Source organism: Centruroides vittatus, unplaced genomic scaffold, assembly GCF_030686945.1.
Source record: "Centruroides vittatus isolate TY-2023 unplaced genomic scaffold, ASM3068694v2 contig_452, whole genome shotgun sequence".
Lineage (NCBI taxonomy): Eukaryota > Metazoa > Arthropoda > Arachnida > Scorpiones > Buthidae > Centruroides > Centruroides vittatus.
Genome location: NW_027122248.1, coordinates 2,595,688 through 2,612,010, shown reverse-complemented (window position 1 = coordinate 2,612,010; position 16,323 = coordinate 2,595,688). Strand labels below are relative to the sequence as shown.

Below are 16,323 nucleotides of genomic sequence, written 5' to 3'. Positions count from 1 at the left end.
ACTTCTTGCACTTCGCAACCAATTCTTCTGGTCCACAACAATATAATCCCTTTTCAACACCCCTAAAATATCCATTTTTATTGTAAAAATTGTCATTTAACCTTCAACAATACAAATGAAAATGTATTTCGAAACAATGAAAAAAACTAAATGAAGTCTTCTATTTCACACAAATATATATATTTTTTTATTTTATGCGGCCAAATTATGCAAAAATTATTACCGCCGACTTAATTCTCCCACCGTTTCTATCTCTATTCGTTACATGCAAGTACTGTACTAAAATCTTATATAAATTCCTTTATATAGACTTTTCACATAATACACACGGTATTTCTAATTTAATTACCAACACCGAAATATTATAAGACATTTTTCATTAACATTTACTATTAAACAAAATGGAAACTCTATAAAGTTATTGAAAAAGAGTTGAAAAGCAAAATGCCTGTAATTGACGGAACATACAACCGTAGGTATATGACCTAATGCTCGGTATATAAACCGGACAGGGCTAACTTAAAGCCCCCTGTCCGTTCTAAGTAAACGTGGTGACCTTCGTGACTCACCGACTATATGGCCAATGTAGGTAAGGCTATTTAAGGGCTAGGACTGGCTTAGGCTAGAACCTATTGGCCCGCAACAGAAGCGTATTGCTTACCAGACCCAACGGATTTGGAAAAAGGTATAGCTCGGCTATTTGCTGGATGACCTGGCAGACAGACAAGTTAAGCATCACTCAGTTCTTGATTGAGTGTGTGTCAAACAGCTGTACAAAACTATATGTACGCATTAGAGAGTTGGACTTGAGAGCGAGGAAGGCGAGATGGCCGATCTCCATTGGGTTGTACTGCCAGAGCCCGAGCATTTAACTCTGATTTTAATTGTTCACAAACCTCAGTGATTACTAGGTGTCGGACTGCCTATGATTAAGACACAGTCCCTTTATACTCTGTAGTGCCATTTGGCAGAGCAGGATCAGTACTCAGTTTGTGATATTAGTCCAAAGACCAACCTAGATGTACCAGGATTTCACCATGGTTCATCTAGGTTGGTCTTTGGTTCATCTAGTGCCCACATAGTAGACTGAAAAATGGAAAAAAGAAATGTATATTATACATTTAATTTATAACAACATAAAATTTCTAACATTTTATTTTTAAGCAATTTCAAAGAATGAAAATAAAAAATTCAGTTAAATGAAAAGAAAATTTTTCAATTACATAAAAAAGTTCAATAAGAAGATAACAAGGAATAAATTAAATATTATTCATTATAAATCTACCTTAAAAAAAACAGATCACATCTATTATAGTATACATTCAACTTGTAAAATACATGGTCAAGGAGTCTTCACACTAAAAGAGTAAACACATTTTAAATTAGAACATGTTTTAACATTTAAAATTCAGCAAGCGATGACATATTTATTTCAAAGGACAATTTGTTCATGCTTGATTCGTCGAATTCATTTTTAAAATAACTTTCTATCGTATAAATACAAATATTCGAAATTCAAAGATTAATTTCCATTTTTTAAACACAATATCACAGGATGATCACAATCTCCATTACTCTACACAAAACCTAAAAATAATGTAGCTATAAATATAATAAAGATTTAAACTCCAGAAATCATCCGAACAAATAAAAATAAATATATTTGGCAGATCAAGATCATTTGAAAAATGTCATGAGTATAAATTAGTCTTCATCAATATATAATATTGATTTTATAATTGTTTACTGTGGACAAGTTACTATACAAAACAGAACTTTCAGATCTAAATTTATATACTTTCAGCAAAAATAAACTAAATATATATTATAATATATATATATGTATGTATGTATATATATACAGAATTGCTTTTTGTTATCTTTTTCATGAATTAGCTGCTTGTTGGACAAATAACACTTGCATTATTTTTTGAAATAACTAAGAATCTAATATTGAAAATCCCTAGAATGACATAGTTAACAGGTACGCTGTGACAGAATATTTTTTGAAATACTGTATAACAGCATTTACCGTTAAGAGCTCATATTAAATGTTACTATGAGCTAAGGATTACATGTACACATTATCACAGATTCATAAAGAATACATAATAATAAAGTGAAAAATGTAAATGGGAAACTGCACAAAATATATTTACATATTTTCTCCTAGTTTCTACAGTATTCTGTAGAATGTGATTATTAAGATAACTTCATCATCATCATCATCATTATTATTATTAAATTATTATCACAGTATTGTAAATTACATGGAATGCATCTGACATTTTTGTTTCCTTCATCAACCACTGGACCAGTTGTCCGTCCTGATCAGCAAGAGATACATGTTGTCGTGTATGTGAATGTTAAAATTAGGAAGAGCCGTATATCTGCCGATCAGATTACGGTAACCTTTCCCTACGGCTGCTATGAAAGATAACGAAATGTCCGGCGTGATCGGCGATTCCGTTTTAGAAGAGAATTTGATGCCGAGCGGAAGAATGGCTTTCACTTCTTCTTCGAAAGGACGAAAGATTGTAATGGGTCTCATGGTAACACTTTCCGCAACGATGATGCAACCCCAAGTCGTTCCGATATATAATTCCGTACCGAGAACTGCCATGGCAGTCACTTGGCATCGCCCGGCTGTTAAAAATAAATAAATTACATTAAGTTATTTTAATAATAATAGAATTTACGTCACAGTAAATTAAAAACTTACGGCTCAAGTGCTCTTCGATACTTATGGACATTAAACTCTCGGAACAGGGTGCAAGTTTTGAACAATCCAGTTTATGTAATATAGTTCGATTAACTGTATCCCAATGATAAGCAACACAACCTGAGAAATTTAAGATAAATACTTATTAAAAATATTAATAAATTTTTAACTGTACACTCAAACCTGTTTTTGTGCGGTCTTTTTTTGTGCGATTTTTTATATGTGCAATGTGTTTTGTGCAATTATTTTTGTGCAGTATACCAATTTGATTGAAATTCATATACCGCACACAAAAAATCACACAAAACAAATTGCACAAAAACAGGTTTGAGTGTATTAAAAATATAATTTATTTTTGAAGATAATGAACAAAAAAAAAATCAGACACCTGTTAAATTCAGAATGTTTACTTGTAATTTATATTTGATGAATTGTGAAATTATGTTTCTTACTTACTTTAAATATTTTGAAAGACTGATAACTTTTAATATTACCAACATTGAACAAAATTTTAAAAATAATATATTGTGATAGAAATACACTTTTCCAGACATTACAAAATCAAATAATAAAAGCGATATTTGTATGAGCATAATAATTTTGAAATAAATTGGCAAAGAGTATAAATTCTGAATAATTGAAATATACTCTGCTGCAAAAAAATTGACCCTCCTTAAATTGATAGTAGTAATCAAATTCTGCACACAAAATGATGGTGACAAATGAAAAATTCATTAAATCACAGCACCACAATTTTGGGTAAATTTAAATCTTTTATCCTATAAAGTTAAGGAAATTAAAAAACTCATACCAAAAGTTGTATAATGTCTTAATAACGAGCACTGAGTTCAGCGTTAATACAATATTTCTTATATCGCAAGTACTTTCGATGAATTTATACTTGTCAAAAGTATTTGCAATATAAGAAATATTGTATTAACGCTCGTTATCAAGACATTATCTTTTATCCTTTTTTAAAATGATATAAGAAACAGTTTATCGCAAATGTTACAAGACTGAAATAGGCAAATTCAGTTTGGCAATTAATGCAAACTGATCAATGTCAAAGATGGCTTTACAACTTACTAATATGCAACATTTCTGATTGATAGATACCGTTCTTAAATGATGTATTCTCACGCTGTAATAATTTTTTTAAATTTCTTTTGCTACCATTTCATCTGAAGACTTTGCTTACTACCGCATGTTGACTTTAAGGCACATTATTTTTTTGCAACATAGCATATTTATATTAAAAACAAGATAATGTTTTCATTAGAAAATACAAATATATTTTAAAGAACTTAATCTTAATTTACCTAAAATATAAAATTTTACAATTTATTATAGCTATACACGTAACATGTTTATTTAATTCTCTATAGACTAAGCAATAGGGTTTAAATTATATCAAAAAATAAGCAAAAATGAGCATTTCAACAAATTTTAAAATGTTTCAGAAAAACTATTGAATTATATTAAAAGAAATCAAACTGAAATAATAATTAAAATGTTTGGTTTGTTGGTGAATAAAAAGAGAAAATGATAGATACTAACAAATATAAAAGTTTACAAAAATATAATAATAAATACTTCAAACTATAATTAAGAGATTTAGGTATATGAATATTATGTTATTTGTGATAATGTTTACCTTCCACGAAAAACATGAAATAATATAAAGTGCACCTAACAGTTATCAAAACTTATAAAAGTGCTCAAACAATATTTTATAGTTAAAAAATAATCAATTAGTAATCGGTTAAATCTGGAATAACTCCAAATTCAAAAATTATAATTATACAAATAATGAAAGATTTTTTTTTATCAGCAGAGATTTATGTTAAACCAAATTTTCTGGTTCGACATCGGCCATATTCTAAAAACATCTTTCAAACAGAACAAATTAAAATTAAAACCTAATGCCTTCTACTGTAATTATTCAATTCTGATTATAATTTTTTTTTAATCAAGTAACAATAAAAAAAAGCAAACAAATGAAAAAGTAAAAGAGACCAAGGGAGGATCAAAACTGAATCAGTGTCTGGCACTGTAAACGTAACCAATTACACCACATTGCATTAGCACGAAGATTGTCGGGCAAACTACATATTAATTATTCATGTATTTCTTTTCAAGTTTTCTCCTTGTGTATTGCCCATTCATGCAAATGGCTTTACTGCTTACTGAGATCTACACGATATATAGCATTTTATCAAAAAATATGCATATAACAATTTGTGACCTCTCCTTGTAAGTTAATAAGATTCTATATAAGTATACAGGTATATGTCACTTAACAAACAACTGCATATACAATACATGTCTCATAAGATTATAATGGAACTGAAAAATTTAGCCACCTATATCTTTTCTATGTTTAGGTATACAAATACTTATCATTGTGTTGCATAGAACCTATGTAAGTAGTACACTACATCACATAAGGTTTGTCTAAATACACTCTATGATGTTTGCTTAACAACAAACAGTATTTCTTGTAATGTAATCCTATTGTTAAGCAGCACATACCCATGTATTATTCTAGTTTGTATTAGTAAGTTAGTAATATAATAAAAAATGTCCACGAAACCTTTGTATCTCCAGTTGTAAAGTTATTTTATTAGCGACTAACATTGTCAATTTTAAACAGATCTCCAGGTCTGAATACACAACCGAATTAGAATGCAAAATAGAATGAACATAAGTGTATTTGATAGAAATATATTTAATTATGACGGCATCCCCAGACACTGTCATAAGTAAATGATGATGGTTATATCATAATTAAATATGTATGGAAGAGGAGATCAGTCAGAAAGCTAAGGTAGTGTAATTGGCAATGTGAACACACAGTAAGAGTTGCAGGTTCAAGTCTTGCTCTGGGAAGATTCTTTTCTTCTAAAACTTCCTAAATTATTTAATTTAATTATAATTATTAAAATTAATAAGAGACTGTGCCTAATTATTTAGAAATTAATTTAAAATGATTGCAAAAAACTAGCCTGATGTAATCCAGTAGTTGTTTGGCTTATTAAGTTACTAATAATTTGACAATTAAATCTAACTTAAATAATATACTACAAATCATTATTATTATTATTATTAACATAAAAATTTAATAAATATAATACCTGGATAAACATAAGACCAAATCATTGGTTGTTTCTGACTATTTGAAACTAATTGAGTTACATCTAAATTATCTATTACTGGATCATAATGGTAAACAACTTCATGAGAAGTGACAACAGCATCGTGTAATGCAAAAATTTTTATGCTTCCTTGTGTTTGGCCACACCATAATTCACATCTGAAATATTTAATTTTACTCATAAATATAAAAATTCATAAAGAATCTTAAATATTTTAATTACTTACTTATTATCAGAAAGACTAACTGCTGCAATACAAAAAACAGGACAATCTTTTGAACCGAGTTCTTGTATAAAATCAGCAACATTATCTAATTCTGTATTTTCTTCCACTTGTTCTTCAAACTGGCATCTATTTTGAATATTGCACAACCATAACCTTCCATCACTAGTAGCCATTGCTACGTATTTTTGATCTTTTAAGTAACACATACTACGAATTGCTGATGATGTTATACCCATTGTCTCCAAAGAAAAACCAGATAATTTGATATGAGATGCAATGCTGTTTTAATAAATATAATTAAGTGTAAAATAATGAAGATAATAAAACAAAAAATAAAGTATAAGCTGTATTACCTGTAAATGTGGATCTTTCCTCGTGAATCACCTAACCATATTGTGTCGTTAACGAGACATAATGCAGTAACTGTGACAGTTTCTAAAGTCAAAGCCTAGAATATAAAATTTGGATAATTGAAAAATTTTTTAAAAGAAAATTTTTAAGAAAAAATACAATAAATTAATGTAATATTCAATTTTAAACTTGTATAATAATAAGCAACTGTAATATATACAGTAAAGTGTCAAAATCCAAACTAATTGGAGCCAGACTCCATCCAAATTTTCAAATATACACATATAAATTAGCACTTTCAGCACTGTAAACTCCAAATACACAGTAAATCAAGTTTAGGATGTTCTCAATTCAAGCTAGTATTTCACAGGAAATGTAGGAATACTTACAAAGATTCAAAATATAATTTACTGAATCATTATATTTAAAGAAAAACTATAATTATAATTTCAAAACTAAAAAAATGCATGGCTGAAAGAACATCAACAACAAAATTTACCATTGAAGGTGGTTAAAATCCATTTTTTGATGGCCGAATCTGGATTTTTGACAGTCTAATTTTTGCCATATAAATAATTTTTTGATTTTATACTGTGTTTAGTTTATTTATACTAAAAATTACCTGTTTAATACTAAAAAAAAAGTCCAAACAAAATAGAATTTATATAATTTACAGCATATAACATAAATGATATGTACAATTAAAACCAGTTTTATAATTTTTTTCATAAATAGTAGTAATGAAATTTTGATACTGAAATATGTGTTCTCATTCTTGAGGAACAGCTTATTAAACCCTTGTACAGAGTATAGAGCATTTGCCATAACTTAACAGCATCTTGAGCTGAGCTCCATAACATACTCAAAAGTGTGTATATGTAAGGTTGCCAACAAGGTGCAGGCTATGTCAAGAGGGTCGAGCGGTCGCGAAGGGTTGTATGTGGGCGATCGCACTGAGACAGACTCTACGGTTACAAGAAACCATTTATTTGACACGAAAGAAGCTTACAAGATTTCCGCGATCTTGGAAGTTCTAGGTCGGCAGCAGCCTCTGGGTCTTCCTCTCCTTTCCGATATACAGTAGAGCATCGATTATCCGACTTAATTGGGGACTAGGGTTGGTCGGATAACTGAAAAGTCGGATAACCGAAAAGTATGAAAAAATACATTATTAGTATAGTGTATTAGGCCTGGTTTAAATACTAGCCCCCCTTTCATGGTCGAGCCAGTGCTGCCAGCTAAAACATGCAAAAATTTAACAAAAATAACATTAAAGTAGCCAAGACATAACCAAATATTGTAGCGCCACATCACTAGCGAACATTTGAATTTGCCAACTCGAACGTGGTCGGTTAATCGGGGGTTGGATTATCGATGTTCTACTGTAGTCCCATTTTGAAGGAGTGTCCCTGGGTCGCAAATGGCTTGTTCCCTCGACATCTCGACGACTCTGGGACAATGCGGTCGACTTCCATTGATGGAAAGATGTCAATCCGAGATTGGGAGATGGGAGACGGAGACGGAGACGAAGATGGGCACGAGACACACACACAACAATAGATCCGTTACTTGGAACTTTTGGGAGAAGAAGCCGTTATGTCCTTGAATTCTCAGGTTTTATCCGTTTTCCTCCGCTTCCACTTTTCGATTGGTCTCTCCTCGTCACCTGGTGACAATTTGAAACTTTTTGGGGTGCAGGAGAGGTCAAAATTGAAGTTTAATTTGATTCCCATTCGAAGATAGACAATCTGCGTATCTCCATTGTTCTATTGTTTAAAAGTTTGCGTCGTTTTCATTAAGAAAAACTATTTCTAACTTCTATTTTTTTTCTCTAAAAAAAAGATGATTTTTTCCTAAAAATAAATGATTTTAATGCGAATTTCAGTGAGGTTTGGACCTATCCAGAGCCTCACATATAGGACCATTTATAGGACCTTTGTAACAGAATTCAACTGCTCAGTTTGAATGCTATTACCTCCAAATGTGGTTTCACTCTGACACATGAAAGGAAAGCTCATGTTGGGGCATAGCTTGGGAAGCATCTGTTGTAACAATATTTTGAGTAGTAGCACCAAAACATTTTTTTTCCTTTCTGCTTCCACCCTAGCTTTCTGGTTTTGTTACCTAAGCTTATTATGATATCAGAGCTCAGCTTAAGGCAAAAAAGGGATACTAGCCAGACAGAGCACCAAAATGAGCAATGGTCTGCTTGGGACAGTATTATATTTCAGAATAATGCTCCTATAGTCTGTGCATGAATAACAAAAAAATTTTTTTATGAATATTTATAATTTTAAATAATAAAAATTACTGTTATTTTCAAAACTTATCCTCTCTACATTTGTTATTTTTGCAATATTACAATAACTTGAATTTTTCATTTCCAAAAATTTATAACAAAATAATAGAAAACTTAAAATTTCAAATGAATAAAGCTGTAAGAATAACATATAATTTTCAGTATTAATTTAAAATGAATAATGTAAAAAAAATATTAATATACTAACTTTATAATCTCTCCAACCATGCTCTGTTGAAGATAAAATATCAAGTTGTTTTCCTAGTCTACTTAGCCACACTTCCCATTTAGCTTCTTTTGTTACTCCATCTCCATCTTTTAAAAAAGTATTATTACAGAAAATAATGCAATTCGAGAAAATACTAAATAATTTAAAAGTTTATAAAATTGTAACATTTACTTTCAGAAGATGTAACTTCAATTGCTCCGGCACTCAGAACGGCCATACGATCATTAAGAGAAACAATATCTACTAAATGGGTAAATTCGGGTGCCGTAGCTATAGAAACGATTTGACTTGCAGAAGGACGATCTTTTGGTTGCTGTGACCAGCAGAGAGTCATAAGATCAAGGACGTATGTTGGATATAACATTTCCTAAATCAAGAATCAAAAGTTAATCAATTGGTTATACTGAATGATCAAACAAAAAAAAAAAGCCATGAAAAGCAGTTTGGGAAGTTTAGAGATAGTGTAAATTGGTGGTGTCTAATTGACTCATCACAGATTTCAAAATATAGCATTAGCTCATTATTGTTATTTAAATTAAATGTTGAATTAAATAAATGAAAATTCATTATACTACAGAACAGATTTTTCATAGAGAAAGTTATGTAGAAAAAAATATTTACCAAAAATTAAAGTAATGGTTTATGGAAAACTATTCCAAATCATCAGTCAACAAAGAAAAAATAAACATTATAAACAAAGTTATCTGAGGAAACATTTCAAAACATTTGCATACTTAGAAGAGAGTTTCATGAAATAAAACATTTATCTCAAGAGATTAGATGATCTTGCAATTCTGTTCATATATCTAGGAAAAGAATTAAATTTCAATCTTATAATGGTAAGTACTTTTATTTATATATTTATTTATTTGGAGTTTTTAATGTTATCCATAATAAATAAATGTTATCTGTTGTAACCAAATATGTAAGATTTAAGTGTTTCTCATGGCAAGTAGCCAGTGTCACCAGTAGTCATGTAATCACATTAAATTCCTTGCACTAGTTTTCATAAGTTCCCTTTTTGTTTGATCATTAGTGTGTATATATATATATATATATAAATTTATCTAGCTAAAACTTACTCTGTATGTTAAGGATGGTCTACCTCCATCTAAAATATGATCTTTAGCACATTCATGACCTTCAAATGGTAGATGTAACGTGATCAGTTCATACATAAACATGCCAAATGAGAAACAATCAACCTAAAAAGGATAATGTAATGATTAAACATTTAATATTCTATTCTGCATAAATATAAACATATAAGAATAAAAATTACAATAACATTTCAATATAAATTTATTGTTATTCACATGCAGAATTTTGTACACATTTTTATTTAATAACTTTGTTTTTAAAATATCTGTAATGAAAGTTATTTCTGTTTTATATTTTAATATTAATCTGTATATATATATATATATATATATGAGAATACTCCTAATTAACGTCTACAGTTCTTATTTTAATATTAGAAACTATTATTCTAAAAATATATTCCTATTATTATGTTGGGTTATTTGAGATATACTTGATTAACACCGGTGGCTGTGTACTATGCCGGACCAAAGTCAAGGCATAGTAACCAAAACAAAAATTAAAGAAGTGTATCAGTGTGTGTCTGTATTCAGGAATTTCCTCACAATATGACATGTACTCAATATAGTGACCTTCTGTATTGTGATGTATGTATTTCTATTCAATTGTAATGTGCCCCAGGCTTTTGTGTAGTGTGTGTAGTATGACATCTGTAGAGGAGAGAATGACAGGTACAATAAGCACCCTATCCATCCTCCACAGATGCCTTATTTCCTGGGCGAGTTTTGTGTATTTGCTGACTTTTCAGTGAATGTGTTTTGTACGCGAGTGTTTGAAATGGATATGTCTATAATGTATGTGATTTTATTGTGTTTGTCAATGAGTGTGATGTCTGGTCTGTTGTGGTAAATTGTTTTATTTGTGATTATGGCTCTGTCATAGTACATTTTGTGTATGTTGTTTTCCAATACTGTCTGTGGAATGTATTTGTAGTATGGTTCGTGGATGTCTACTAATTTATGTTTCTTTTCAAGCTCTTGGTATATTATATTTGCTACTTCATTATGTCTATGTAAATAATCTGTCTGTGCCAAGAGCTTGCAACTGAAAGTGATGTGTTGTATAGTTTCTGCCATTATATGACATTTTCTGCATGTGTCATTTGTGAGTGTTGTATCTTTGAGTATGTGTTTTCTGTAGTTTTTAGTATTTTTAGTATTTATGACCTGATCCTGTATGGCTATCACAAATCCTTCTGTCACCCCAAAGAGGCATCCGAGCTAACCAGCTGTTTGACGCAGTTTTGTCAACAAAATCCTGGGCCAGGTCATAAGGATGCCTGCCATGGAGTGCCTTTTGAGCCCACGACTGCTTAATGGTGTCTATGCTTTTTATATGTTGTGTCATGTCATATGCTGTGAGTATAAATTTAATGGTGTGTTATTCGAGTCTGCTAGAGTTACTGCTTTATGTAACTGTGATGTTTCTTGCTTTTTGTAGAAAAACTCTCGCAGTGTCCATATTTGTTTGTAGTAAAGGTTAACTATGTCAATCAGGCCATGTCCGCCATCTTTACGTGGAAGTGTTAGTCTTTCTATGGTGGATATAGGATGACGTTTATGCTCATTGAGTGTTGTTCTTGTTTTCCTTCGGAGTTGCTCAAGATCTGTGTGAGTCCAATGTATAACTTCAAAAGAATATGTGAGTACTGAGATGACATATGTGTTTATTGCTTTAACAGTGTGTTTTGCATTTAACTCTGTTCTGAGAATAGCCTTTAACCTATTTTGGTATTCTTTAATTAATCTTTGCTTTATTTGTGCATGTTCTGTTAGTTTGGCCTGTTGAAACCCTAAATACTTGTAGAACTCGTCCTCTTCCATGGATTCAATAACGTCCCCATTTCCAAGTGCAAAATCTTCTTTCTTCAGGATTCCTTTTTCTATGTGAAGTGTTTTGCATTTGTCTAGGCCAAACTCCATTTGTATGCCCTTGGTGTATGAATGTGTGATTTGTAGGAGTTGATCAAGTTGTTTTTGTGTGGATGCATAAAGTTTTATATCATCCATGTACATGAGATGTGACAGTGTAAACTGTGTTGTTTTTTTATGTCTGATATTGTAGCCATATTGTGTGTTGTTTAACATGTTAGATAATGGGTTCAAGGCTAGGCAGAACATGAGAGGACTCAAGAATCTCCTTGAAAAATTCCTCACCTAATGAATATTTGGTTTGTTTATATGGAAGTGTTACTAACCCAGAGACGTAGTGCTGTTCTCCAGTGCTGCACAGTGTTTTGGAAGAATGCAATGAGTGATGGATGTATTTTGTACATGTGTAGAATATGTAGCAGCCAACTGTATGGAACACTGTCGAATGCTTTTCTGTAGTCTATATATGCCATGTGTATGTTTCTGTGTTGTTTGTGTGCTTACCATAGAATGACTGAATCTATGAGTAACTGTTCTTTACATCCCCTGTGATTTCTACGACAAGCTTTTTGTTGTTCTGTAAGAATGTTGTGTTCTTCAACATACCTGTATATTTTATTTGTGATACAGGATGTCAATAATTTGTAGTGTGTTGGAAGACATGTAATTGGTCTGTATTGTGTGGGGTCTGTGGTATTGTTGTTTTTAGGTTTCATGTAGGTGATGCCCTAAGAAAATTTGGCATGTCTTGTGGATTGATGATGATGTGTGTTAGGTGTTTAGCTAGTTTCTGGTGCAGTGATGTAAACTTTTTGTACCAGAAATTGTGAATGTTGTCTACACCAGGTGTCTTCCAGTTGTGTGTTCTGTTAACAGAGTAGCAGAAGTCATGTACGTTTATTTCAGCACAGGGCATAGTTGGTATGTTATGCAAGTTTTTGTTCTCCTCCTCGATCCAGCCTGCATCAGCATTGTGCGTAACAGCACTGGACCAAAGAGAAGACCAATAAGTTGTGAGTTCTTCTTTTGTTGGTGTGCCACCGTGCTGTGTATCAATGTTTGTTTTGTTACTAATTTGTCTGTAAAAGAGTTTTTCATTGTTTGTGAATAATTTATTTTGATTTTTCGTAGTGTACATGTTTTGTATCGTTTGAGTCTACGTTCTTTGGCTGTGAGTTTTTGTTTTAGTGTATCAATGTACTCTGTAATGTGTGTGTTGTGGCGTTCATGTTTTGTGTGTGTTTTGATTTTCTTGAAAATGGTTTTAGAGTTGTTTCTTTAATTTGGGTGTTTTGTTGTTTTTAGTGTATTGTGTCAGCCTGCCTAATTGCTGTCTAATGTCATTTATTTGTGTTTCTATTCCTCTCTGCCAGGCAGGCTTGTGATAGAATTGTGTTTTCTGTGTATTTGTCTGTGATTGTACTTTCAGTCCATGGTGTGTCACTACTGTGACTGCCCCAGCATAAACTAATGTATGAATGTCTGCGAGTGTAGAAATTGAATGAATGTAGTGAGTTAGTAAGTGAGTGCTTACATAATTTAGTGTTTTTCCTACTACTTTTGATGTGTTGATTTTTGGTATTCGCGATCTTTGTGTGGAATTTGTACCTGTATATTTAGTGAGTATTTCCTGAAATATAAGTGAGAACATATTAACTAAATCTATGTCTATGTTATCAGTGATGGATGAGGAAGTGTCTGTAGTATCATTAGTGGTAGTTGTTGTATGTGTGTTATTATCAATGCTTGTTGCTGAATTATCCTGACAGGTTATATGATCTTCATTAATGTTAAATGTTTTTGTCTGTTGATGTATTTGATCAGCAACCTGTTGTTTGATAAGTTCAAGTGTTGTTTGTGGGATTAGGTTGTTGTGTATAATTGTTCTTTTTTGATCAACAACCCTTTGTTCGGTGACAGTGAGGTGAGGATATTGTTGTGTGAATCTATGATGTAAGTTGTTGTCTGTATGCTGTCATGTTTGTTTCGAGTTTTGTGATGGTGTAGTACATACAGATGATAAACTTGTTCATTTCTATTGTCCATTTCATCTGGTGGCATGGTTTTCCAGCCTTTGTGGTCTGTGGATGCATTGCCACAGAAACACCAAGGCTAGGTTGGTTCCTCACATCTGTTGAGGGCATGGCTACTGCCATGCCCTCAACAGTGCTGCTTTCACCACCGGTAACCAAGAAAGATTATGGCTTATTTTTTGAATGTGAGCCTCTGCCTAACCCACAAACGCAAACTTTGTTAACCTGGGTGACATCCAAACTGGTATCATACTTAGATCTGGTTACTACCATGATAAATATCTCCACAGAATGTGGGTGTGGTCACTCTTAGCTTCATTTCTCCCCATAGACCTTACTGGCATGGGTGTCCCTACTAGGAGCTTGTGCTCCAGCATTGCATTGCACTATGGTTCAGTAAAATGACTGAGCTCTCCCACAATGACCAGGTGGCAACCACAGGAGAGTTATTATTATTACCAAAAAGTCAATAATAATGTTAAATTTTACTGAATTATTACTAACTGCTAGCTATAAAAGATTAGATTTGAAAGTTGAAAATTACAAAGAGAAAATGTTAATAGATATAAAAATTGTAAAAAAATTCTTAAAAATTAAGCTTAAAAATAATAAAATATTAAAAGTCTAAGATAAACATGCATACAGTACAAACATTAAGATATATACTAAATGTTATAATGAAATGTGTTTTGTAAATATATTATACTGTCTATTATAAAATTATTATAAATCTATTATATATATTATTATATTAATTGTTAGATTTTTGTTATGTCTGACAAAAACCTAACAGTTTTTTCTTTCTGGTTTGATTAATACCTTAAACATTTAAAGGTCTATTGAAATAGTAATGAAATATTATTCCACATATGCAAATTAGTCATTTCTATTATTAATATTTGTTTAATTGAAAATTTATCATTTTGTCACATTTTAAAATAATTCTATTATCTTTTGACATAGAAAAAATAATAATAGAAATAAATATACTAGTATTTTCAATACTAAAGTTCAAATTGTCATCTGCATTGAGCACAGAATTTCTAAGCATTGTTATATATCAGCTAATCATATAAGTTATTACAGAAAATAGAAAATAGTTAAACAATACACAATTTGTGTATTTTTGGATGCAATTTTGAAATTATAGATGTTAATTTATATGTAAAATTCATTTTTTAAAATAATTAAATTTTATAGTCTATTAACATCTGATGTCTATTTTTATGTTATTATATAGAATATAAAAATATATGTTATTCATTACCTTGTAAAAATATATACTTCATTATTTTTCTAATTTATGATAATTGATTATATAATGGTCTGTTAATTCAGAGAAGTTAATTGTATAAAAAGTAACTGTACATCATTATTATATAATTTTCAAAAAATAAAAAAATTTACAATTTTTGAAAACACATACAAACATATCGAAAACTAGTAAAAACATTAAAAATATTTACTGATACGTATATTTTCGTCCATTTCTAATGATCATCATCAGGTGTGTTATAACATTTGTATCAGTAAGTATTTTTAATCCTTTTACTAGTTTTGGGTGTGTTTGTGTGTGTTTTCATTCCATACAACAAGTTTATGAAGCAGTGAATGTTACAAATTTTTATTTAAAGTGTTTTAAAACAACATATGTTAATAAAATACAATTGATGATTATAATTAATTAAAATAATTTTTATTTTCTGTGATGGCAATTACCTTTTCTGTGTATTCTTCTTCACCATTATATCGCATAATTTCTGGAGCCATAAACCCTTCTGTGCCTCCAAATCCTTTTGTACCAGTTGGTAATGTTGATCTACTGATGCCATAGTCAGCAAGTTTAATTTCTACAACAGGAAGTGGATAAAGTGCATGGAAGGGAGGAGGAAAATCCCAAACTAAAACATTTTCTGATTTTAGATCTCTATATATAATGTGTTGCTGATGTAAATACTCCAATGCTTTAGCAATCTAGTATATATTTATAACATTAATTACATATACTCATTCTATAGTTTTGTTATGAAAAATTTTTAACTTTATAATTTAATTATTAATAATAAATTAAAATACCTGTATAATAACTTTTTGAAGAACATGTAAATCTAATCTTGCTCCTGAACGTCTATAGTTTCTTAAAACAGAATCTAATGCTCCTTGAGGAGCTAATTGTAACACTAAAGCAAGAGGATGTGTGCAAACACCCACTAAAGGAACTATATTTGTGTGACGAAGTGACATAAGTATATTTAACTCTTGTCGAGCTGTGCAATAAGCTTTGCAAGCATATTGTAAAGGATCTCGTTGCCATTTGTTCCATGCTGCCTGCAAAT

General features: G+C 30.8%; 1 protein-coding gene across 1 annotated transcript in view; it reads right to left on the bottom strand.

Moving 5' to 3' along the window:
• Positions 1–1,137: 1,137 nt before the first annotated feature.
• Lrrk (Leucine-rich repeat kinase) overlaps positions 1,138–16,323 on the bottom strand; it is an 87,961-nt gene continuing 72,775 nt past the window's right edge. Inside the window, exons 25-34 of the mRNA XM_067272684.1 lie at positions 16,064–16,315; positions 15,707–15,961; positions 10,065–10,187; positions 9,154–9,349; positions 8,962–9,068; positions 6,457–6,551; positions 6,104–6,382; positions 5,857–6,035; positions 2,723–2,842; positions 1,138–2,646 (exon numbers count right to left, since the gene is read on the bottom strand). Coding sequence (XP_067128785.1) covers positions 2,303–2,646; positions 2,723–2,842; positions 5,857–6,035; positions 6,104–6,382; positions 6,457–6,551; positions 8,962–9,068; positions 9,154–9,349; positions 10,065–10,187; positions 15,707–15,961; positions 16,064–16,315 — 1,950 coding nt within the window. The 3' untranslated portion in view covers positions 1,138–2,302. The remainder of the gene's footprint in view (positions 2,647–2,722; positions 2,843–5,856; positions 6,036–6,103; positions 6,383–6,456; positions 6,552–8,961; positions 9,069–9,153; positions 9,350–10,064; positions 10,188–15,706; positions 15,962–16,063; positions 16,316–16,323) is intronic.